At 52.2% G+C, this 23908-nt stretch overlaps 7 protein-coding genes across 7 annotated transcripts; 4 read left to right on the forward strand and 3 right to left on the reverse strand.

Annotated features, from left to right (window-relative positions):
• Nucleotides 1-383: 383 nt before the first annotated feature.
• Nucleotides 384-2336, forward strand: GT037_009013 (acetyl-synthetase-like protein; the record flags this gene model as incomplete). The annotated part of the gene is made up of 5 exons (XM_038934060.1): nucleotides 384-662; nucleotides 711-1088; nucleotides 1143-1185; nucleotides 1232-1953; nucleotides 2001-2336. 5 exons carry the CDS (start codon nucleotides 384-386, stop codon nucleotides 2334-2336), a joined length of 1758 nt encoding a protein of 585 aa, XP_038783405.1.
• Nucleotides 2337-4271: 1935 nt separating this feature from the next.
• Nucleotides 4272-8284, reverse strand: GT037_009014 (nuclear migration protein; the record flags this gene model as incomplete). The annotated part of the gene is made up of 2 exons (XM_038934061.1): nucleotides 4272-5134; nucleotides 5185-8284. The coding sequence occupies 2 exons, from the start codon at nucleotides 8282-8284 to the stop codon at nucleotides 4272-4274; spliced, it is 3963 nt and encodes a 1320-aa protein (XP_038783406.1).
• Nucleotides 8285-11062: 2778 nt separating this feature from the next.
• On the forward strand, nucleotides 11063-12328 carry GT037_009015 (uncharacterized protein; the record flags this gene model as incomplete). Its single annotated transcript, XM_038934062.1, has 2 exons — nucleotides 11063-11519; nucleotides 11610-12328. The coding sequence occupies 2 exons, from the start codon at nucleotides 11063-11065 to the stop codon at nucleotides 12326-12328; spliced, it is 1176 nt and encodes a 391-aa protein (XP_038783407.1).
• Nucleotides 12329-13519: 1191 nt separating this feature from the next.
• GT037_009016 (uncharacterized protein) lies at nucleotides 13520-14858 on the reverse strand (the record flags this gene model as incomplete). The annotated part of the gene is made up of 2 exons (XM_038934063.1): nucleotides 13520-13560; nucleotides 13622-14858. The coding sequence occupies 2 exons, from the start codon at nucleotides 14856-14858 to the stop codon at nucleotides 13520-13522; spliced, it is 1278 nt and encodes a 425-aa protein (XP_038783408.1).
• Nucleotides 14859-16002: 1144 nt separating this feature from the next.
• GT037_009017 (shmt-domain-containing protein) lies at nucleotides 16003-18673 on the forward strand (the record flags this gene model as incomplete). The annotated part of the gene is made up of 6 exons (XM_038934064.1): nucleotides 16003-16143; nucleotides 16196-16252; nucleotides 16315-16408; nucleotides 16461-16598; nucleotides 16648-17753; nucleotides 18059-18673. The coding sequence occupies 6 exons, from the start codon at nucleotides 16003-16005 to the stop codon at nucleotides 18671-18673; spliced, it is 2151 nt and encodes a 716-aa protein (XP_038783409.1).
• Nucleotides 18674-18822: 149 nt separating this feature from the next.
• Nucleotides 18823-22487, reverse strand: GT037_009018 (mitotic spindle assembly checkpoint protein mad1; the record flags this gene model as incomplete). Its single annotated transcript, XM_038934065.1, has 3 exons — nucleotides 18823-20999; nucleotides 21064-21076; nucleotides 21405-22487. The coding sequence occupies 3 exons, from the start codon at nucleotides 22485-22487 to the stop codon at nucleotides 18823-18825; spliced, it is 3273 nt and encodes a 1090-aa protein (XP_038783410.1).
• Nucleotides 22488-22682: 195 nt separating this feature from the next.
• GT037_009019 (dna-directed rna polymerases i) lies at nucleotides 22683-23495 on the forward strand (the record flags this gene model as incomplete). The annotated part of the gene is made up of 3 exons (XM_038934066.1): nucleotides 22683-22763; nucleotides 22820-22902; nucleotides 22955-23495. 3 exons carry the CDS (start codon nucleotides 22683-22685, stop codon nucleotides 23493-23495), a joined length of 705 nt encoding a protein of 234 aa, XP_038783411.1.
• Between the last annotated feature and the right edge of the window lie 413 nt (nucleotides 23496-23908).

Raw genomic sequence — 23908 nt, forward strand, 5'->3', positions numbered from 1 at the left:
TGAACCTCACGCCTCTGGACAATACTTGATCGCAAGTATGCAACTTTACATTCTAGGTGCTTGTGTCAGGATTCTGAGTCGTGTTTTGCTGTCGCCGACTCAAGGCCGGATTTAAGGGTGGATTAGCCTCATTAGTACATGACCTCGGTACTACCCCAGCTTTCCCCACAATTGGGGGCTGGCATAAGCTGTCGGCTGCGAAAGAGACGGCATCCGACGATACTAACGTCATTGAGGAAGATGGGCGCATACGTTAAAGCTGGAGCGATGATTCCTCCTTTAACCTCTACCTGCATCGCCAATTTGCGGCTTACCATATGTGCGTACCTGCATCTCTCTCAAAGCTCCGCGCATAGCTGACGTACCGTTAGACACGATCCAATATGCCTTTCCATCCTCCGTCATGGGTGCCGCAGCTTCCCTTCGACCCGCCAGATTCGATTCCCATCTGCGACTTTATGCTAGATGAGCATTATGGCCGTCATCCGCTTGGCTACTCGAATAAACCCTTCATCTGCGGACTGACTGGGAAGGCTTACACATGTTTGGACATGCGTGACCGTGTTGATTATCTTGCCCGGGGTCTGTCAAAGGAGCTCGGCTTCCATCCAAACGAGGCAACCGAATGGGACAAAGTCATCGCTGTCTTCTCCGTCAACACGGTAAGCATATTTTGATTATACATCCACAAGGATACTAACATTGGGCAGATCGATACGCTGCCGCTGGCATGGGCCACGCACCGTTTGGGCGGCATCCAATCACCCGCCAACGCCGCATACAGCGCCGCCGAACTCGAGTACCAATTGAAAAACTCAGGCGCAAAAGCCCTCTTCACCTGTGTTCCCCTATTGGAGACTGCGCGACAAGCAGCGAAGAAGAGTGGTATCCCCGAGAATCGCATATACATACTGGAAGTGCCGGAGTCGTTTGCTGGAAAGAAGACACCGCAAGGGCTCAAGACAGTGGACGACCTCATTCGTGAGGGCCAGAAGCTTGATCGTCTGCCAAAGTTAAATTGGGAGAAGGGCGATGGTGCTCTGCGAACGGCGTTCCTTTGCTACTCCAGCGGTACCTCTGGTCTGCCCGTAAGTAACGAATATCCTCGTGTACGCGTAACTTCACACTGACATCCTGTGCAGAAAGGTGTCATGATCTCACACAGAAATGTCATCGCCAACACAAGTAAGACGCCCCGAATCCGCATCATGCAGTAGCTAACCACAAGTAGTGCAAATTTGCACTTACGAGAAGCCGTTCAGAGACACCATCATCAAGGACGTGCGAAACCAGTCAGACTACACCGAGATCGCCCTCGGTCTTTTGCCCATGTCACATATCTATGGCTTGGTTGTCATCTGCCATGCGAACGTCTACCGTGGAGATGGTGTGGTGGTTCTCCCCAAGTTCGAGTTTGCATCGACTCTCCAGGCGATTCAAGACTACAAGATCAACTCGTTGTTTTTGGTTCCACCTATCATCATCTTGATGACCAAGAACAAGCCCCTACTCGACAAATACGATCTCAGCTCCGTGTGGTCGATCTTTACTGGTGCCGCACCTTTAGGACAAGAGACGGCAGAGGATCTAGCGAAGATTTTCCCCACGTGGAAGATTAGACAGGGATACGGCCTCACAGAGACGTGTACCGTTGTTTCTTCGTCTTCCCCTGACGACATCTGGTTCGGATCTTCTGGCTCCCTACTCCCCAGCATCGAGTGTAAGATTGTCACCATCGAAGGTGCTGAGATCACCGGTTATGACCAGCCTGGCGAGCTGCTGGTCAAGTCGCCTTCAGTCGTGCTAGGTTATCTGAACAATGACAAAGCCAACAAAGAGACTTTCCAAGATGGGTATATGCGTACCGGAGATGAGGCTGTTTTCAAGAAGGGACCAAACGGTCACGAACACGTATTCATCGTCGATCGCATCAAGGAGCTCATCAAGGTTCAGGTACGGGCACAACCCATTGTATGACAATATATGCTGACAAACTCTAGGGCCATCAAGTTGCACCTGCGGAGCTTGAAGCCCATCTTCTGACGCATCCTGCTGTGAATGACTGCGCCGTCATCCAGATCCCTAATGAGAAGACCGGAGAGGTACCAAAAGCCTTTGTCGTCAAATCGCCATCAGTCGGCTTGGAAGAAAATGACCGTATCCTCGCGCGCGAGATTCAAAAGCACGTTGAAGAACACAAGGCACGATACAAGTGGATCAGTGGTGGTATTGAGTTCATCGATGAGATACCGAAGTCGCCATCAGGAAAGATTCTACGGCGGCTACTGAGGGACAAGGAGAAGGAAAAGAGGAGACAAGCAGGCAGCAAGCTGTAAGAGACAGCAACATGCAATAATATACTGTTTGTGTAGATGCATAGCTTCAAAGTCTACATTCCTACTGGCTCTGTGCAGCCCCGTTCATAAGACTGTCGTAGGCCGCGGCGGTTCATCTTGTCCGCACTTGTTCGATTCCCTCGTGAAACGTCTTGATATCAACGCGTGTTCCATTTGACCCGGTGTATATCGGCGTTGCGCCCGTACTAACGCAACCCAGCTCCACCCTCTTATGCAGATTTTTGACAGACCCCGCCAGTTTTCGGCGACCATGTCCCTCTAGCTATGTACAAACCGCTGATATATACGGTATAGTTCTTTTTTGCACCATCAATCAACCAAATAAAAGCGGTTACAACCGGTTTTGTAGTGTAGCGGTTATCACTCCGGATTCTGATCTCCTAATCAGTGTCTTCCGGCAACCCCGGTTCGGTAAGAAACACAGCCCCCAGTCAATTCTGGCCATCTGCTAATAATAATTCAGATTCCGGGCAAGACCTTCAGAACTCTCTTTTTGCTGTAACGTTCGATGTCGGGCAAGACCTTCTTTTTGCATGCGTAGAGGTCGTGGGTATGTAGAGAAGAGAAGGGGGTAGAGTTGGGTGGTGGTGGACTTGGAAGATTTTTTGCCATTTCAACTTGCAGAAATCTGAACATCATGACAACGCATGTGAAATCATAAAAACGTCTGCATGTATGCTACAGACAGATATCCGCCTTCACGCCCCCGTATACACTATGCATGCTTAGGCTTGCTGCGTCGCGTTGTGAAGGTTCGCGTGCCGAAGTTTCGCCTTTTCTGTCTCCACCCTAGACACCACACAATTTATCGCAGAAGCAAAAAGGCCAACGTGTCCCATGAGGAATAACAGTTCTACATTGTTGCATTGCCAAACGCATCTCTATTCAATGATTGTGATATTTTTCAAGATCGTTGTTGTGCAGAACTCCGTGTCCAAAAAATTCGACCCAACCAAGTTCTCCGTACCAACAAAAAGCAAGTTCCTACACGACGTGTAGAAGCTATTGCAGATGACTCAGCCGAGGTTTGAACTCGGGACCTTCAGTGTCCAAGAAACAACTGTTGTTGTTAGACTGACGTGATAACCAACTACACCACCGAGCCCGCTTTGATGACTAACGGCGAAATTACGAACGATATAATGCTGCTGGTAACGTACCGCGAGGCTCGCAAGAGTAAAGTGCCAGTGAATATAGCTCTGATGGGATGCGGATAGCTCGGTGGCACTATCCCCACTTCGAGAGATCAGGGGTCGAATAGAATGGACACCTTAACGTCACGACATTGCACGAAGACGAATAGACAATGGCCGATAGCGGTATTGATTGTAGCATTCTTTGCAAACTATCAAGTTTAACCAGCTAACTTCTTCCCAACCAACATCATCCACAACCAAGTAGCGAGTGAGTGCGAGATGCGCCCAGACTCAACGCCCCACCAACAGAGTGGACGTGGAACTCTCATGCAAGGAAAAGACACAAAAAGGAGACAAAAGGCGCTCAAAAACCATGTGGTAAAGGTAGCGAGAGGGGTATCAAGGGTGCGCAGCTGCGAAAGCCGGCTTGGAGAAGAAACATTACAAATAGGCGGTATAGACGATATGTTGTGCGCGAGCACGACCGCTTTCTAGCCTTGCAGACAGGCCCCTAGGGTGTGTTGAGCGAGTGAGAGAACAGAAGACTGAGAAGTAAAGTGACAGCAAGGAAATATGCAGTCGAGGCCAGTGTGCCTCCGCAGTGATGACGTGTGGTCGTATGGGTCGTAGCCCTAGTGGTAGGAAATATGAGAGAAGATACAAGTGAGCGATCGAAAACAGCCCAAAGACAAACAGAGCAATGCACGATAGAAGACAACCGATCGACCGTAAAGCATACCCGTCACACATGAGCGAATCGTAAGCGCAGTGAATTGCTTTAGAAGCCACGGAAAGGATCGTTCGAGTCGAAGTCGAAGAGACCGCCGCCACGATTAGATTGGTCACGTGTACTGGCGCTCCACTGGCTGCTGCCACGACGACGGCGGTGCTGCATGTGCGGTGCTCGCCCGCCGTAGCTGCTCAGTTGCTTTGGGTCACCAAGAGCGTTGTCGATGAAAGCTTCCATGCGAACGGTGCCCATGGTGTCAAAAAAGTGTTGACGAGTAGACGTGCTGGCCTCTGATGTTCGAGAGCTCATAGCACCGCTATTGGGGTTGTAGACCGAAGAAGGCACGGATGGTGGTACGCCAGCGCTGTACATGTCGGAAGAGCCGTTTGAGTATACGGAGGGTACGTGCTGATGCGAGAAACTGCGGAACGGGACACTTGGTGGAGGTGCGCTGGGTCCAGTAGAGCTTCTCTTCCTACCGTGTTGAGGACCACGGGGAATGACCGGAGGGCTAGCAGCGTCTGGCATAGCGCTTTCAAACCCAGCAAGAGAAGGTAGACTAGGCATTGGTTCATCCTGAGATGCATAGCGAGCCATGACCGGATTGGTCCTACCCTTAGCAAGGCGCACAGAATCCTGAACCCGGCTGCGGCGGAGTGTTGCGCCCTGCTGACGTTGTGGTTCATCGACTGGCGGTGGTACAGGTGGCAGAGATCCAAGATCTGGCATCGGTGCGCTCGAGTGAGCGAGGAAAGAAAGTGCTGTCAGCCACAGGTAGTGCCTTTCGCGTGTGGAGGTAGTGAACTTGAGTGCACGGGCAGGAGTAAGGATAAGAATGGAGCGGTTGAAGAGTGTTTCGTTCTTGGGAGGAGGGCAGTTGTCGGCGACATCGAGAACAGACTGGATGACGACTGAAGATTTGTTAGTATAGAAATATTTGTGACCAGTTTCAAAAACTCACGTTTGCGACCACTCTTCCCCATCAAGGCAGAGCCAGTGGTTGGCTGCTTACTACTCCACAAGATGGCTCTTTCGTATGGCGAGATCCAGACCCAGCGCTTATGCCTTACGCCATGGTTGGCCAATGAAGCCTCTTCTGCGGCGCGACTGACGTCTGCAGGCGTGTCAGGGCCACCAAACGCCTTCCTCTTACGAACGTATTTCCACATGAATTCTCCAATCATAGCTGCAGCAATGGCATCGACCACACTAGTGTGCGATACTGCGCTGTTGGTGGACCCGTTGGCGGACCCGTTGGCTGTGAAACCAGTTGCTGCAGTGGCTGTCGATAGTTGGTGTCGGTGGTGGAAGCCGCTCGCGCTCACAATGTCGCTGGGTAGCGGAGGAATTGAATCTGTGTCGGCGTTGCTTGGAGTCGCAGGCATTATGGGCGATCTGCTGCGAGAGCGTGCGCCCTTTGCTACGGGAGCAGCAGATCGTACCTTGCGTAGACTGTCTTTCCGCTGATGCTTCACGCCATACGGACGGCGGCCGGCATACGAGCCACTGTTGCGAGGGGTTGGGCTCTGCGAGCCTTCGCTCTTGCTCAATGGCTTGTTGCGCGAGCTGGATCGAGTAGGTACTGGGAAGGGTGGCTTGGGTATGTGATTACCAGAACCTAGACTTCCAATACTGGGGCTACGGGAGCGGCTGTGAGCTGCGGTACCACTCTGGATCATGGCAGATCGTCGGATGCTGGGCTGGCGACTGATCGAGTTGCGCTGTGCTTTGCCAACCCTCGAAGGCTTCTCCATCGAGCTACGCTTGGACGCTAATGAAACGCTATTAACAGAGTCAACAGATGGCCTGGACATGGGTGTGGTCTCTTTGTCTTCCGGAACCGGCGTGGGCGGGTTCACTGGTCGTCCACTCTTTGCATTACGTGACGACAGCATCGGAGTAGAGTACTGTAGGCTCCTGTAGTCATCGTCACTCAGATCAGCATCATCATCCTCTTCGTCAGATGATGGACCGTCGAACCCGGCGAACAGACTGCTTGTTCTGAAGGGTCGACTCAGTATGTCTGAATGAAGCTGGCGCGACAAAGGTCCATTGTCGTTGTTTCCGGGGTAACGATTCTCAATCTTCTTCTCACCGGCCTTCTCGAGACGAGTAATGAAATCTTGACGGGTTGTCGACTTGAGGGCAGAGTGTTCTGTATCGCTCGAAAAGTCCTTCTTGATAACCTTGCTGTCAGCCTCGGGAGTTCCAGGCTTGGAGGAGATCGCAGAAGGAAGGAGATGCGCAGGAAGCTTGATAGCTCTCTGATCGATTCTGATAGGTTCAGTCTGCATTGAAGTTGAGCGCATTGGAGCTACAAGATCGCCGCTTGTCTGAGTTGATATGGTCTTAGTGCCTGGAGGAAGGATAGGGGCTTTTGGCGATGAAGGAGCGGATGTAGGAGCATGGATGGCAATCGAAGGGATTGTGATCGGGGTCGGTAGCGGAGACTTCTTGGGCGTCTCAGCCACAGCCTCAGGCTCGACCATAGAGTCTGTTTGTGTGGCTGTAGACACAACCTCGGTCTGTACGACAGGTGACAGAGTTGCTTTTTCTGCAGGCATAGGAATCCTGGGAGTAGGCGGCGGGCTAAGCGGCTCAACGGTTTGTACCGAGCTTGACGTCGTAGTGCAAATTTCAGGACTGATTTGGCGTGATGGACTAGAAGCCAAGGGCACTGAAACACGCTTTCGGCTCTGGTTCGCCTCAATCTCAGCAGCGGTAGACGAGAATTCACCCGACTTCATCGGCACGGATGGCTCAATCGTCTGCGATGCCGCTTCGACCATGACAAGCTTCGTAGGCGAAGGCGGTGGCGATGGTTGTACGCCGGTGTCAACATAGATAGGACGTGTTGGCGGAAATACTAGAGTGATATCGCGAGGCGTGAGTGTTACAGATGACTGTACTGTTTCATACGACGACTTCCGCGGCTCGGTATCATCGGCTGTCATGACAGGGCTATCCCGGGTACCCTGTTGGGTATCATTACTCAACCCTAGGATGCGCTTTGCTTTTTCGTCTGGTAACATCGACATCCGGGATTCGCGAGCTCTTCTTGCCCGCATTTCATTTTCAGGGAAATCATCCGAATCGAGCTCTAGTTCGTCCAGCTCCTCCTCCTCTTCGTCGAATATAAGCTCGTCTGCTAGGCTCATACCATTGCCTCGGAAGTGTCCATCAGAGCTCATCAAAGACATCCGGTAGTTGCGTCCAATGCTCTTGTAACTGCTGCTGCTTCGATTCCTTGAATGGCGTGCAAGGCGAGTGGAGGGTCTTCGCCGAGGTGACGATTGTACGCTTCCTGCGTCACTCTCTGGTATGCCAGTATCCCGGCTTGGATCGTCTGCCTCGCTCTCGGCACCAGCGTCCTCATTGGCAGCCTCGTGTATAGCGATCTCATCCAAAAGCATCTTTAACCGGGTTTCAGACACATGAACACGTCGCTCCAGCATTCGTTTTTCCCCCGCCCACTCTTCTTTTTCCCGAGCCCACATATCGTGCACCTTGGTAGAGTCATCATCTTGGCTTCGTGTTCTCTTTTCTGCTGCTGCTAGCTTCTCCCGTAGATCGGCGTTGGTTTCCTTGAACTTGTCTCTTTCACCTGCAATCTCTTCTAGTGCAGCGAGCGTTTCGGTCTCAAAGTGCTGAAGCTGGCGTTTGGCTGTCTTGCTTTCCTTAGTGGTTGATGATAGCTGTTTTGCAAGAGTGTCGTTGTCGGTGCGCGCCGTATGCAGACTGGTTTCTAGATCGTCGATGAACTTATGTTTCGAATCTAGCTCCCGACGGAGGTTCAAGATCTCTGAAACCAGGTTCGCATGCAAGGTTGGAGTAAAGCGGCGTGGGTCCAACACCGAGATGTTCTCGTCGTTGGCAGCATCTTCGGAGCTAAAACTATGATCTGGCGGGAAAGGAGGCGGTGAACTAGGAATGTCGCTTCCTGGAGTGGTGTCATATCTCGACGTCGTCCGGGACAAGGAGCTGTATGGCGTTCCAACGGGTGTGGGAAGAGGGTGGTTGGTAAGGAAGGTCTCCTGATCCGAAAAGTAATCGGTAGACATGATATTGAGCGCGTAGCTTAGATGTCGGTTGGTTTATTACACACTCAAAGATTCAGAACCACAGTAAAGTGGTGCTGTATGTATATGGAATCTAACACATGCCTGTAACGCCATTAGCATTTGATCGAGATCGGGTCGGTTGCCGTCGGTGCTGTAATCAGGATTGTCTTCACGACCTCTTCGGCGGCGCGTCTTTACAACCAAGATGTACCATTGAGACAGTATCGACCTCCAGCATACGTGACGGTGAGCGACGTACCGGTCGAGCCCTTTGTACTACAATCGGGTATTGGAGTTCCAGCCACTTGAGAAAGGACGAGTCGTGGTATATAAAAGTATAAAGCGTCGGACCGTATTACGTGGGGCAAGTATATCGACGAGAAAGCAGCGTTCAGATGGTCTCTGTTCTGGAGCGAAGGTCAGTACGGTGTAACTTCAAGCAAGAGACGTCCAGAGACAGCAATCGAATCACGATTACAAATAGACACTTACAACCGAAGGAATGACGTTATGAGTTGGTGATGGTCGACAGATTCAGAAACGTTGCTCAATTCATTGATACATGCGATGCGAACGAGATGAAGAAAGCGACTAACGGCGCGGGCTAAAACACTTTTGATGGTAAGAAAAGAACTGTCAAGCAACGGGCAGTGGGCCCTACGAGAAAGATAGCCGTGTGTCGTCAACGGCACGGAGCGTAAGGAGGAGAGGGAGGGACAAGGCACAACTTGAGCATGAAATCGCTGTGATCGCCCATGCATCAGCTGGGATCCCGGAACGCAGGCACAAGTCCGCACAGTCCACTGGGGAGGCGGGACTATGCCCAAAGACACGAATAGGATTCATAGGATCAATCAAACCCCATCTGTGCCTGTTAAATTTGTTTCGATGTCCGAGTCCATTTGCTTATGCACGTCTCCGCACTAGCGAGCACAAGTATCCCTGCATGCAGCTGAGCCGAGGAACCCCTGTATTACGACCACACTATTGGCTCGAGCCCACCCGCCTTCCGCTTTTCAGGCAAGCTTCATTGGCTGTGCATTTAGGTCCAACGTTCCCTTAAATGCGTCCCGCGACGACGGCCAATGCCTTAGCGAGGTGAAGGAAATGACCCGACAAGGGGTAGGTGGTAACGAATGCGGGTGGTAACGGCGTTGATGAAGGGGGTGTGATGATACGCCTCAGCAGCATTAGTAGATGTGAGGCGCATGTTCTTACCATATCCTTGGGGGCAGCTGGCTTCAAACAGACGTCGCGGCCACGGTAATTTGCATAATGATTATTGTCGCCGTCCAAAGGTCCACAAAAGCCTCGCCCTATCAGTAACTCTGGACTACCTTTGGCGTTGATGATGAGCCGTGACTGGGAGTTTCAGCCTCTTGACCACGCCGCACACTTAGCCCACCGAGGAAAGCATTGGACAAAGTGGCACGATCATGTCCCGGCCCGAGCTATCAAACTCGCGATGGCGCCCAACGATCGGGTGCGCCGGTGCGAGGCCGTTGTGCTGTAGCCTGCAATTAGAACTTTGATCTTCATACTTTGATCCTGTTTCGGCCTGACAATTTTGGTGTCTCTGTGGTGTCTCTGTGGTGTCTCCGAGGTGTCTCGAAAAGGAGACATATGTCGACTGCCGAAAAGGTAGGCAAATGCATGAATGAGCAGCCTGATCCTGTACTGCCGAGTCAGGTGTGAGAAGAGGATTTCCTACTTCGAGACGAAAGGATTTATCCGTGCACTCTTGGCGGTGCAAAGGAGCCGAACTCGAGTCCAGATCGACGACGCAATTCTCCAAGCTAGAAATGCCAAATGACACCAGCCTCAGCATTCTTCTTTTGCAAGATTGTCTGATCACAATGCCAGAGCAGAGACGTGATGGCTATCAGTCATGACCCGCCAAGGCATCTAGGCGGAGATGTCGGTACATGTGAAAGTTGAGGATCCCAGCATCATCAAGGCCGTCCAGCTACCCCAACAAAATGAAGAGCCGAGTAGGCACCTACCATGACCGTTGACCAGGTTGAGCTTGTTGATTGATTTATCCCCCACAGACGGAATAGATACAGTTCGGAAGCGCGTTCGAGACGTGATGAAGTGACGTCCTGTTGAGCGCCTCATAATAAACAGACTTGCCAGGTGATGGAGATACTGGGGATCCATTATTCGTGAATCACATCGGGCAAAGTATCGATTCGGTATGCAGGCTGCGAGAATCACAAGGGCAATGTGATCCACCAGCGGAGAGTGGACCTGATGTGCGGGCAGCTGCAGGACGCTACACGAAGGTCTGGCAATCAGCAGAACATTCCATAATGCCCACTGATGCGCGACATAGCAGCTCACGATCCAACAGCCGACGATTGTATGCCTCGTCAGGTGTTGTTCGGTATTGCTCGGCGCTATTGAGGTGTTGTCGTCTCAGAAAAGCAAATAGGAGACTTGCGTCGTAATCGGCTACCGCTCCCTGAACCTTCGGCGTCGACGGAAAGCTTAGACGGTATAGCATGACGCGGAAGCGCCGGTGCCGGCCCATCTCACTTTAGCGTGCCCCTCTCGTTGTCTGCGCCATACCTCCTGGCTTTGCTGGGTTGCCGCGTTCTCAGTGGTTCATCTGCTCAGGTCGCTGGCAGCCAGTGATGGCCGAAATCGTGGGTCAGGGTTCGACAGCCCCGCCCAGGTCTGACTAAGCGACCATCACCGAAAATTCGACCATACAGTCATAACAAGCATATCGTGAAATTGCAGACAGCGCATATAGACGGATCGATACAGGCAAACATGGCGCAATCAGATCAGAATGGACCACAGGCGGTGTCCGCCGAACTACCGCCAGCGATGGCAGAGGTCAAGTCGCAGAGTGTGGACGACTTGATGAAAGAGATGAACCGCATGCCAATTTTCATGACAAGTTTAGATGAAACAGACGGCGAGGGAGGTGAGAACATGGCGCTGGAGGCGTTGAAAGCCATGGCGTACGAAGGAACCCGTGCCGAAATTGCTGAAAACTTCCGACAACAAGGCAATGAATGCGCACGGGCGAAGCAGTGGACAGACGCGAAAGAGTTCTACGACAAGGCGATAGCAGCGCTCAAAGGCCCACAAACCAACCCGGACCCCGATGCAGAAGGGCCAGATGTCATCCCTGTCGAGCTCGATGAGAAGGAGGAAGCGGAGAAGGAAAGAGTGATTGGCGAGGCCGTCTATGTCAACCGCGCATTATGCAATCTCGAGAAGAGTGAGTACGGGAACGAAGGCACGATCCACAAACATGCATGGCTGCCTCTTCACAACACCAGTTCGACTACAGAATGCTAACATGCAGCAGAGAACTACCGCTCCTGCATCCAAGACTGCATAGCGACACTCAAGATCAATCCTGCCAACATCAAGGCTTTTTACAGATCAGCCACTGCTGGTCTTGCACTAGACAAGTTGCAGGAAGCAGCCTGGGCCTGCGACCGAGGACTAGCTCTAGATGCTTCCAACGCCCCTCTCAAGGCCCTCAAAACCAAGATTGATGCTCGAAAGCAGTACATAGATTCCGTCGAAAAGGCACGCCGCGAACGAGAGGAGAAGGCTGCATCAGAGCGAGCAACAATGAAACTTGCATTGCGCAGCCGGAATATCTTGACGCGGAGCACGGAGAAGCCCCCAGATCTGGAAGACGCCACGGTCAGGCTGGAAAACAGCTTGGACCCCTCTTCAACACTCGCAGTACCGGTTATTCTGCTTTACCCAATGCACTCGCAATCGGATTTTATCAAGGCGTTCTCTGAGAAGGAGAAGCTAGATGAACATCTCGACTATATCTTCCCACTCCCATGGGATGAGCAACACGAGTACACAATCGACAATGTCGAATCATACATGGAGACCGCAGCGGGTGGTTTGATCAAAGTTGGAAAAAAGATGAGCCTAGGCAAGGTACTGGGAAGCGGGAAGCCGGAGATCGTCGACGGATTGGTGACGATAAGCGTGGTGCCGAAAGACAAGGCTGCTGGTTGGATAGAAGAGTTCAAGAAGCGAAAAGGGAAAACGGCATAAGTTGGCCAAGGGTCATGGCACAACAGCGCGTCTGACCCGACTGCTCCTCGGGCCGAACGATGACGATGTCTAGATGAATCGATGAATGAATGAACAAAAACACGCAAGCTACAGGCGCAACGCGTCCACAGCGCGCCTCACCCATCGCTCATTAGCAAGTTCGCAAAATCTCCGTATATGATCGCTGACGTATTCGCCGCACCGACCATTTCAACGTGCATCGCGTATCCTCACTGCATCACCCCGGCTGGGAAGCTCATCGGGTTAACTGGCTATATCACACCAGTCTTATGAACCTCGAACGCGGACTTGCTCAAATAGTACACAGAGGCTAAATAGGAATCAACATCCCTTCTGGTATTTGACCACCTGCCTGTCCAGATCGCGTTCCCGATGCCTGGTAACGGGACATATGCAAATGCGGCATTCAAGGTATATTGTCTGCATACAAAAGAAAACCTGGCAGCGGCTACGTGCAGCAACGTTTCACGTAGAAATTATTCCCGCTCCTACTTTCCAGGATGCATTTTGCCCTGCAGCTACCAGTACACATCGCGTACCAGGGAAAAGTCGTTCGCACGGCTCGCTTATGCATATGCAAGGTACACTCCGTGTCCTATGGTTCACACGTTGCGCGGCTGGCTGAACGATAACTGGTAGGGTGGGGGCTAGGGTCATACCATTTTAGCCGTTTGGCAATATTGGTGGCCTGGACGCATTCTATTGGTGGTAATATAGAGCAATGTCACTGAGGGGTTGGACCAATCACTATAGTTGTTGGGAACAGTTTTCATCTATTTTCTAAGACTTTTATGTTGGGAAAAACATTTGTGTGATGTGCTGCATGAAGTGGAACTATCATAAAAGCCAATACAAGGGTTGGCAATGTCATCCGTGAACGGTTAACAAACATGAACCCGGGTGTGAATTGTACAAGATCAGCCTTCAGCATAAATGATGGTCCTTAACGCCCAGTCTCTGTATGGCTTGCCCATTGAAGCAGGTGTGGGTGAACGCTAGATCTGTATGATGTATGTAGAAACATTCTGGTCTGAGAGATAAGCACCGGTAAAGTGCGGGTGGTGGAAAGTGAGAGAAGTTAGTAGCCGTCATCTCCAACAAAACTGTATCAGAAGGTACACATGATGACAGTCTACCGTGAATTGGACCAAGACAGCCGTGAGCGCTGAGCTACTCGTTCTCGTAAAGCTTCTTTTTGCGTGTCATCATGTCTAAATGTTGGGATTCAAAATCAGCTTGTATCTTCCATGCAGTCCGTACAGCGACACTTACCCTTCAGATTATTCCAAACGACGTGACTCATGTATTTTTCAGCACTTCGGTAATACCTCTCGCTTTTCCGCGACACCTCGTCTGCCTTGACCTGCTCCAAGTAGCCTAGGAACCTGACATCGGTGCGGCCCAGTTGTCGACGCCCACCAAAATACATCGAGATCTTACGGAGCTTGGCGTCCCGGAGAATTCGCAGACAGTTCATCAGGTAGTCATCGTTCAGATAGCGACGCTGCTCGTTGGAGGTGAGGTAGGGTGTATCTTTGGGGCGTGCATCATCGAAGATGAAATCGACATCGCGCAAGTATTGGATGTTCTCGGGTCCAATTGTTCTTAAGAAATGCAAAACATCCTGATAACCGATCTCTTTGGGTACCGGCTCCCAGTACGGTCCACGGGTATCGTAATGACGATGGAAAGAGAACGTGTTCTCACCATAGAGGATGGAACAGGCTTCGCTGTGCACTAGCTTACAGCTTCTGAGGAACTGAGCGGACTTGGTCAGGCTGTTTTTGGGATCAATGCTTCTCAAGGGGATTCTAAGCCTTGAATCTTTGTCCTTGCGGGCGAACAGATGGCGATATATAGTGTTTCGGAGCTCGCCTGGTAGATCTGTGAAGCCTCTGAGACGCACTGCAGTTGTTCTCACCTGCTCCGGGCTCACAGTACATAGCTTCTTCGACTTGCCTGGCTGCATCTCATGCAATTTGCCATGCTGGTTGATGTGTAGGAGGGTGCTATCAAGCTTAACGAAGAGTGGACCGTGAAAACCTAGCGGTACGTTGAACTGCAAGGTCATTGGTGGCTTCTTAGGGTCGTTTCGATGAAAGGCGCCGCCTTCTTCGTTGTCGGTCAGGTCATCAAGCTCTTGATTGTTGATGACAGGCTCTAGGTGAGGGGATGGAGGCGAGGGACTGCGTTTACGCTTCAGTGCGCCCTTCTTGTTCTTCTTTTTCTTGCCCGAAAGACTGAGTGGATCCATGTCGTCTTCGTCGTCTGGCTCGCTCAGCTCGCTCAACTCGCTGTCGGTCAAGGCGTCAAGCTCGGCCTCCTCAAAGTCGACGTAACCCGCGACCCTCTTGATCTTGCCCGCGCTTTTGCGAACAGGACGGCCTGTCTTTTGGTTGTATTGCGTTACCTTGGAAGGGCTGCCTAGTTCCGGGCTGGTATCGCGACTGTGAGGTGATGCTGATGACGCTGGAGGTGGTGGGTTCGATGTCTTGAGTTTGGGTGCCATGATGGAGTTTTTTGTATGCGAACAATCAGTTGTTGGCGGTGTAGTGAGTGCATGCGTGTAGAAGCAGAGGTTGCGGTCAGGATATGGTGTAGGTGAGTAGACGCGGGGTCGATAAACAGAGAAGCGCGTTCAAGGAAGTGACGGTCATTGCGACGCGCGCTTTCCTGGTTCAATGCTCCAGAGGCTATCACTAGTAGCCTTGGCGGCTAGTTGAAGGAGGAGGAGCGACAGTGTGCTCCATCTCAAAGCTCGTGAATTTCCATGACTACGAAAGGTCGAGCCACTTGTAGACTGTAACCAACATGCCGTTGACGGGACCTAGCTTCGCAAGCCCCAAGAGCTTCTGATGATCTGGTTGCAATCCAGGTTCCAAAAACGCCTCAGGTGGCCCTGTGTCGTGCTCTTATCGTGATGGACACATTGTCTGGGACGGAGTCACAGTACCTGGAGCGTGTGGATGCAGCCGCACCATCCCAGATCTATGTCGCAAGCCTTTGTATAGTACCTTCGGCTCGTTGTGGTGGCATCGTTCGCCTGTTCGTTCCGGATGCACAAAGGTCTTGTCAATTATAATCATGCTGGGATGTAGCTATGACGTTATAGAACGCCCTTCACGCAGAGCGACAAGAATGGTTTCTGACACTGACGATTACATTGGAATGCTACATACATGGCGACGGACTCCGACAGCGGCATTGAAGTAGAGACACTAACATTTCGTGTTCCATTCCAATGCGACGCTGGACAGAGCACAGAAACATCAACAGATGGTTCCTACGCAACGTAGCCGATCATAGATTTTTTCGTCCCCCTAGGTGGTGGGTGCCGGGGCGTGTCAACAGCTCCCACGTCGGCCAGCTTGCGCCAGCCAAGTGAGGATGCAGCTGAGTTGAAAGCATTCATATCATCTCGGGTTTAGTTACGTGAAGAAAAGAAGAGAGGTCGCGCGACGGAAGCGTTCATATTTTACCGCCGGAGAACGGAGAATCGGCGCCGAGGCCATGACCCCTGCAATGCCGCCGTAGCTCCGTGATTAAGCGGGCGCATCGTTTCGTTGCCTCATTGAGACTACGAGTCCGGCTGGCATCAAGTACGTTTATAAGGTCGCGTCACGCTTCTGCCCTGCCTACCAGACTGAGAGACTATGGCGAACCTCAGAGCAGCCTGCAGAGCGCCTTTGCGCCAGCTCACTTCCCGCTCCACAGCTTCAATTGCCACCAACCATGCAAGAATACAGAGGCAACAATGGCGGGGCTATGCGACGAGTATGGATGCACAGCAGAAGGTATGCTTCGCCATGACAGAAATTCACGACTGGCAATGCTAACAAGTCCTAGATCCTCTCCCAGGATCTTGAGCAGGCCGATCCTACCGTCTACCAGATCATCAACAGGGTTCGTTACCACATGTTGAAGCTGTACATGCGAAGACGAAGCTCACGATACTTTTATTGCAGGAGAAGAACCGCCAGAAGCACTTCATAAACCTGATTCCTTCTGAAAACTTCACATCACAAGCTGTGCTCGATGCGCTCGGCAGTGTTATGCAAAGTGCGTTCTGCGTATTCTCACACCACAATTCTAAGCTGACATGGCACAATAGACAAGTACTCGGAAGGATACCCGGGCGCGCGATACTACGGAGGAAACGAGCACATTGACGAGGCCGAGCGTCTATGCCAGCAGAGAGCGCTCAAGGCATTTGGTTTGAGCCCGGATGAGTGGGGTGTCAACGTCCAGCGTGAGTCAGTCGACAAAAATGCTACCATCGCCCTCTAACACAACTCTAGCCCTCTCCGGATCGCCCGCAAACCTCTACGCCTACTCCGCCGTTCTCAACACCCACGACCGTATCCTCAGTCTCGACCTTCCCCATGGCGGCCACCTGTCGCATGGTTACCAAACACCTACCAAGAAGATCTCCGCCGTGTCCAAATACTACGAAACCCTCCCATACAGGCTCGATGAGAAGACCGGTATCATTGACTACGCAAAGATGTCGGAATTGGCACATCTGTACAGGCCCAAGGTCATCGTTGCGGGTACATCGGCATACAGTCGGTTGATCGAGTACGAGCGCATGCGAAAGCTGGCAGACGACGTTGGCGCGTACCTTCTCTCTGATATGGCTCACATCTCAGGTCTGGTTGCCGCCGGCGTCATCCCTTCTCCATTCCCCCACTCCGATATCGTCACAACTACAACACACAAGTCGCTTCGAGGCCCGCGAGGTGCCATGATCTTCTACCGCAAGGGTGTACGGAAGGTCGACAAGAAGGGCAACAAGGAGATGTATGATTTGGAAGGCCCAATCAACGCATCTGTGTTCCCAGGCCACCAGGGAGGACCTCACAATCACACCATCACTGCTTTGGCTGTAGCCCTGCAGCAAGCCTCAACCAAAGAGTTCAAGGACTACCAGCAGCAGGTTTTGGACAACGCCAAGGCTCTTGCTCAGCGTCTTGGTGACTCCAAGGAGAACGGCGGTCTCGGCTACAACATCGTTTCAGGCGGCACTGACAACCATCTTGTCCTTGTCGACCTCAAGGACCGCGGCGTAGATGGCGCACGAGTCGAGCGTGTTCTGGAGCTCGTCGGCGTCGCATCGAACAAGAACACTGTTCCTGGCGACAAGTCTGCCATGAAGCCCGGTGGTATTCGTCTTGGAACTCCCGCCATGACGACTCGTGGCTTCCAGACCGAAGACTTTAAGCGTGTGGCCGACGTCGTGCACCGCGCGGTTGGTATCACCCAGAAGTTGGACAAGGATGCTAAGAAGAAGGCCGAAGACACTGGTCGCAAGAACCCCACCAGCGTGGCTGCATTCAAGGAGTACGTTGGCGAGGGTGAGGACATCACCGAGATCATCGAGCTCAAGAAGGAGGTTGAAGATTGGGTATCTACGTTCGCCCTGCCGTGGGACAAGGCACAATGATGACGAACAATATAATGAAAATATATGCGCTGTAGCGGGGTTTTGGCGTTGGAGGTGAAGGGGAAATTCCATGTACATATGATAGGCTTCTTTCCACTGCTAAAGGACAATAGCATGTTTGCCTCCACCCCAATTCATGCTCACCATCGTTCCATGTCCATTTGCAAGTTTCTTTTTGTCTGTTGGATATCGGATTTCCAACACGATGCTGTTCCCTTTCTCCTTTGTCTTTGTTGGTCCTCTCACTGCTCTATACACACCCTCAGTCATTACCAACACCGTTCATCACGGCGAAGCAGACGCAGCTCGACATGCTATGGGGAAGAGATTGCATCATTACGGTTGTGCGCACTATTGTCACGCTCCATCTCTTCGCCAACTACACCGGAGCCGCATTGGTGCTCGCCCAGAACATCACCGTCACGTACACCTCTACGCTCACTTTACCCGTCTTTGAATGCCTTACTCATCTACCAACCACTACGACTTCGGCAGTATCACCAAGAATGTTTATCGCTACGACACAACCTATCTCGACAACCATCGCAGTACTATGCCAAACCGCTCCACTTACACCAGTTTCCTCACCTCCGCCATCCACAACCACAACAGAGCCGACTTGCCTTTCTGATATCGAAATATCCATTTACAGCACACCGAGATACCCTTTGGGGATTCAACCTGCGACTATATCACTCCTGTGTTATGATTTCGTTGTCATTGCGGCGTTTGCGTGGTGTTGGGTTATGGGCCGGTTTTGGTGGTGGAAGAAAATCGATAGGAGGGATGTGCAGACGGCAAGAGAGACGGAGGAATGGAGACGAACGCTAGTGGTGAACGAGGAGTTTGAGAGAGAGATGCGGAGGTTGGGCATGGTATGATCTTGGGAAAAAAATGAGAATTGGACACACGGACGGATGAAATCTGTTTTGAAGAGCTCTCCACCTTGTTTGTGAGCTATCCATTGCTGCAGAAATTGTTCATTACATCCGTATCCACCAGATTCATTATGTACCACAACTCTTCCTAGCTAGCCATGCATCGTCTGCCCACCCGGCCCCCTCTCCCAAAACTCCAATGTCAGCGCGCTAAGGAAACATGGTATCTCCTTCCTCCCCTCGACCCAATACACGATCTGATCGCGTATCTCGCCTGCAAACTCACTTTGCTCTCCACCAGAGACCTTCATCGTCCCGTTCTCCCCATCAAATACTATGCTGTTCTCCCCTTCCTCATCGGCAGGCTTGAACATACTGGTGACCTTGACCCGTCCGTTAGGCATAAAGTCCAGCTTCCAGCCCAGAATGGATGCAACAGCTTCTCTGAACTCGAGGGATTTCGCTGTCCAAATTTGCTTTAGACGTACAATCTTCTTAGACGAAGAAGCGAGTTGAGCTTTCAGTTCTTCGAGCTCGTCCCTAGCCGCATCGAGTGTGGCTAGAGGGACCGTGGATGGTGGTGTCTTTTGGTTGTCGAGCTGGTCGAGGAGCTGAGCGTTGGCTTCGCGGAGGTTGCGTACGGTGCTTAGTTTGAGGGCTTCCGCGTCGGCGGTAGGGTTGGATTTTAGCTCTAGGACTCGTGTTCGAGAAGACTCCTTTAGCTTCTTAAGCTGTGAGTGCTGAGCTTTGTATTCGGCCTCGACAAGCTTCATCTTCTTCTGCAGCGCGCTGAGGTCATCTTGTAACTGGCGGTTCTTTCGGCGCAGCTCGCCTACGCGTTCTTCGTTCTCATCCGTATCAAGAGCGCGCTTTTGGCCTGTTGTGGCAGCAACAGGCTTCTCTAGGCTGTTGAACTCTTTTTGTAAAGTATCAACCTCTTTACGGTATTGGTCGACAAGATCTTCTAGCTCCTTTATTCGTTCAGTCTTTGCAGCGTCAAATGTGTCAGGCTGCATCTCGCGCTCTTCGTCGTCGAAAGCTTTGACTTGGGCACGTAGGAAGTCGACTTCTTTAGTCGCTAACGCCTTGTGTCGTTCAAGCCTGGCTCGTACCTTTGCGTCGGCACCATTCGACGCGGCAGTGTTTCCAGCTGCCTTGAGCTGCTGAATCCCGGCCTGTAATTTGGCCTTCTCCTCTTCGAGTGCTTGTATGTTGGCCTCTTTGACGATGAGCTCGGGCTTGATCTCGCCAAGTTTGTTGATGAGATCAGTCCTTTCTATGCGCTCTTGGATGAAAGCTCGTGCAAGGTCTTGAGGTGTTTCAAAGAGCACTTCGCCGTGTATCTCTGCTTCTGCCTCGAGGTACGACGTCCACGAATGGCGCTCTTCTTCTAGAACCTGCTTTCTCAGCTCAGCCTCTCCCAGTTGCCGTTCCAAGTCATCCATCGTGCGCAGCTTCGCCTGTAGTGACCTCTTCTCCTCCTCGACTACCTCAATCGCCTTGTGTTGTTTCCGATACTGCTTAAGCTCGGTATTCTGCTCCCTCGTCAGGGTCTCGAGCTTCTTAATGTGTGCGACCTGGTCAGAAAGCTCCCTCTTGATAACTGCCAGTGTCTCGGCATCTCCCGTAATTGCTTTGAGGCGCAACACCTCGGCCTCCATCTGACCGACTTCCTCCTCCTTCTGCGCGAGCTTCTTCTGTGCCATTTGCAAAGCGTTGACCTTGGCTTGTAGATCTGCCTGCACCTCCTCGACACTTTCCTTGAGCGCCTTGTGTTCCGTTTTTAGCGTGTTATATTGGTGCTCATTCTGCCGTTGCGATGTCGACAACTCCTCTTTGACCTCATCGTATTCTTCTTGTAGCGACTGCGCTCTTTCTTGACACTCGCGCAGTCGCCTTTCCAGCGCCTGTCGCTCGTTGGCAGCTCGTGTTTGTACCTCAGCCATTTCCTTGGTCAGCGCATCGTATTTCTTCGCGGTAAGAGTGTTGGATGCCTCGACCTGCTGCGCTTTACGAAAGTCGGCGTCGGCACGGTTTTGGGCATCGCGGAGTTCTTGCGCATGTTCCAACTTCATCATTTCCTTCTCCTGTTTCGCTGTTTCGAGCTCGTATCGCAGGGTATTGAGTTGGGCGCGGAGATCCTCATTGATGGGGTCCGAGGGCACAACCGTGTGCGGCGCATTCTGCGAGGCTCGCAATGTGGTTCGGAACGTTTCGCGGAGAGGTTCTCGTTTGGCGGTGGTAGGCGCAGGTGTCGGCTCCTCTTCCTCGCCAGTGAGGAAGTTGAAGGACGGCTGTGTGGTGTTGCGCACTGCCATGGTGGCAGCGACTCCGTGTTGTTTTGTTTGTTATGGAGAAACTGAGTTGGGGGCGTGTGCAATCGTTGTCAGTACGCTGAGGCAGCGACTATGCCATTGTGTATCGTTGAGTGATTTCTGCTTCTTCCAGCAGTGGCGTCGAGTTCGGGCGAGTGGTGGGTGAATAAACGTTGTTCTTGTTGTCGCAAGCATCGTGTCTGGGGTTCAAGGCGCCGCCCGGACAAAGCCGCCTTGGGCCTAGCGTGTGAGGTGCATTCGGCGCGCAGGCACGTGGCTTTCACTTTACACAGGTCATGTCACAACTCTCGAGTATGCTGCAGACATAGGCTCCTTGGTCGTTCTCAGAGACAGGGTGATTATTAATACGCTCATAGCTGCATCTCAAGTGAAGATTCTACCGATTCCTACTCCCTTACATCCGCCCAAGCCTTCGCAAAGACATCGCTTTCGCCGTCTCTCCAGCCCCATGCGACGCAGTAATGCCGGAGTAACATTTCCAGTTCCTCCAGCTCGTCCAGGAATTCCAAACCAGCGATGCGCTCCTTCTCCTCATCGCTAATCCATCTTCGCCAGATAGTGTTAGTATCTGCGACCTTGGCTCCGTTTGTCAAGCCATAGCCCTGCAAGCGTGCGCGTTGGTCGCCCAACTCGGGATACGCCGTCAATGTGTGCAAGTGGATGTTTCGGCTTTGGAGGTTCGAGATCATGGTCCGACCAAAGGCATCTTGGGGTAGGATAGGCTCGTAGAGTATGAGAGAGGCGGGCGTTGCAGGGTGTAGGTAATGCGTCAATAATGATGACACTATCGATTTTACTGTCGAAGGCTGCAGGTAAACCAGGCACATCTCGGACAGAACCAATGTAGGTATGCTCGGGTCCAGATTTGGTATTTGAGGTAGGGGCGTCTCTTCTGACGAACTTGCCAGAGACCGTAAATCAAGCGCATGAAGGTTGTACGTATCGGAATAGTACGAGGCCAAAGTTGATGGCATGTGTAATAGCTTCTGATGCAGTAGCGGTTGCTTCTGTATGGCGGCTATCTTGGCCTGTGTGTTGGTAGGAAAGTCGATCTCATGGTATACGAGGCGCGTCTGAGGGTATAGGTCGAGAAGGCGGAAGAATCGCGTGTCAGTGCCAGCACCGAGGGAGACGATCTGCTTCGCCGACGACGGGTGGGTAGTGAGGAACTTGGCGATTAAGAGGTCGATGGCCGAGGTGCGAACATAAGTGCCCCGGTTGAGCAACGGCAGTTTCCTTGCCGTCTGCTGTGTCGCAAACAGCTTCGCATACGGGTCGTGAAGATAACCAAGCTCTACACAGCTCATCCTGCTCCCCGCCGCATCTTGATCGGTAGCCTTGACGGCGTTGTCGAGAACTTGTGCCCGTCTCTCGCTACAAGTACCAAGACCGCCTCTTCCACGTCCTCTGCCTCGTGATGATCCGCCACGGCCTTGTCCGAGAAGTGTTCGTAGGTTGGGGATTTCGTTTGAAGAGGCCATGTTCAGGTTCGAGATGGGCGGAATTGGTGGGGGTCCAGCTCCAGGTTCCGCGCTAGCGCTGCATGCCAAGCCGACGCCCGGCCTGCCCTTTGGGACTTCTGGAGATTTCTTTGACGCGACCGACTTCACTCACCTGTTGCGCCGACACCCCAGCCCTGCACCCTTACTCCACAATCAACGTTAGCGACGGCAAACATGGAAGGCGAAAAGTACGGCGCGTCTCTTATCCGCCTGTGGAGGGTCTGGCGGACAACCAAGGAGATGATGAACGACCGGGTGGGTTGCGCATGCGCTTTGGAACACCATGGACTGCGCGCTGACTGTACACAAAGGGCTACATGATTGTCGAAGACGACATGACCATGTCGCTCGAAGAGTTCGCCAGGAAATATGCGCGCGAGGACGGCGAGCCTGAGTATGCGCCAAATCATGCCCATCTCCAGGCCCCAGTACTGACCTTTTACCAGCCGCTCGCGCCTCAACTTCTCCTGCCAGCCCTCCGAAGATATGCTCGCAAAGTACACCGACGCCCCGACAAAGAAGAACCCGAACCCCCAGCCCAATATCGGTACCATCTGGATCGAGTTCAACGCAGACGAGAACGTCGGAATGAAGCAACTGCGCGACTACATGTCCCATCTTGTCAACGGTTCCTTCCACTCCGGCATCATGGTCACCGTAAAGCCCATGACAGGTATGGCCATTCGACTCCTGCGCGGCGCGACAAGCATCACCGATGGTCCCAAGGGCGGTGTAGAAGTTTTTGTTGAGCAAGATTTGCTCGTCAACATCACAAAGCACGAGTTGGTGCCCAAGCATGTCCTGCTGAGCGACGAGGAGAAGCAGCAACTGCTTCAGCGATACCGTTTGAAGCAGACACAGCTGCCTAGAATCCAGTCCACCGACCCGGTCGCCAAGTACCTAGGCCTGAGGAGAGGCTCTGTTGTCAAGATTATCCGAAAATCCGAGACAGCCGGTCGATACGCCAGTTACCGATGGGTCATATAAGCGTTCGGGGCATGGACAAGATGCAGTGCAACAGGAGAGTATTGTTTGCGTACAGCGTAATGTGCAAGCTAAAGCGCGCATGCGTAATTCCTCCAACCGTGCATAGGCACTCAGATTGGAGCAGGCATCGAGACTGATGTAGCATTCGGCGAGGCGTTTGGCGATGGAAAAGGACTTGGTTTTTGACACATCACTTTTGTACTATCTGAGAAGAGCGGCGAGGACGCGCGAATCAAAGTTCAAAGTCTTCAGCTTGACCAAGTGCAATACCCTACGGCGACTCGAGCTCGTGAACTGACAACCAGAAATGCAATAGCACATGCGGCACACACGCATACACCCTGTATCCTCCCATGCCACCAATAAAACAAATGAACCACAAAATTACACCCTACCCATCCATGTCGCCCGTA

This window comes from Alternaria burnsii (assembly GCF_013036055.1).
Source record: "Alternaria burnsii strain CBS107.38 chromosome Unknown 697, whole genome shotgun sequence".
Taxonomy (NCBI): domain Eukaryota; kingdom Fungi; phylum Ascomycota; class Dothideomycetes; order Pleosporales; family Pleosporaceae; genus Alternaria; species Alternaria burnsii.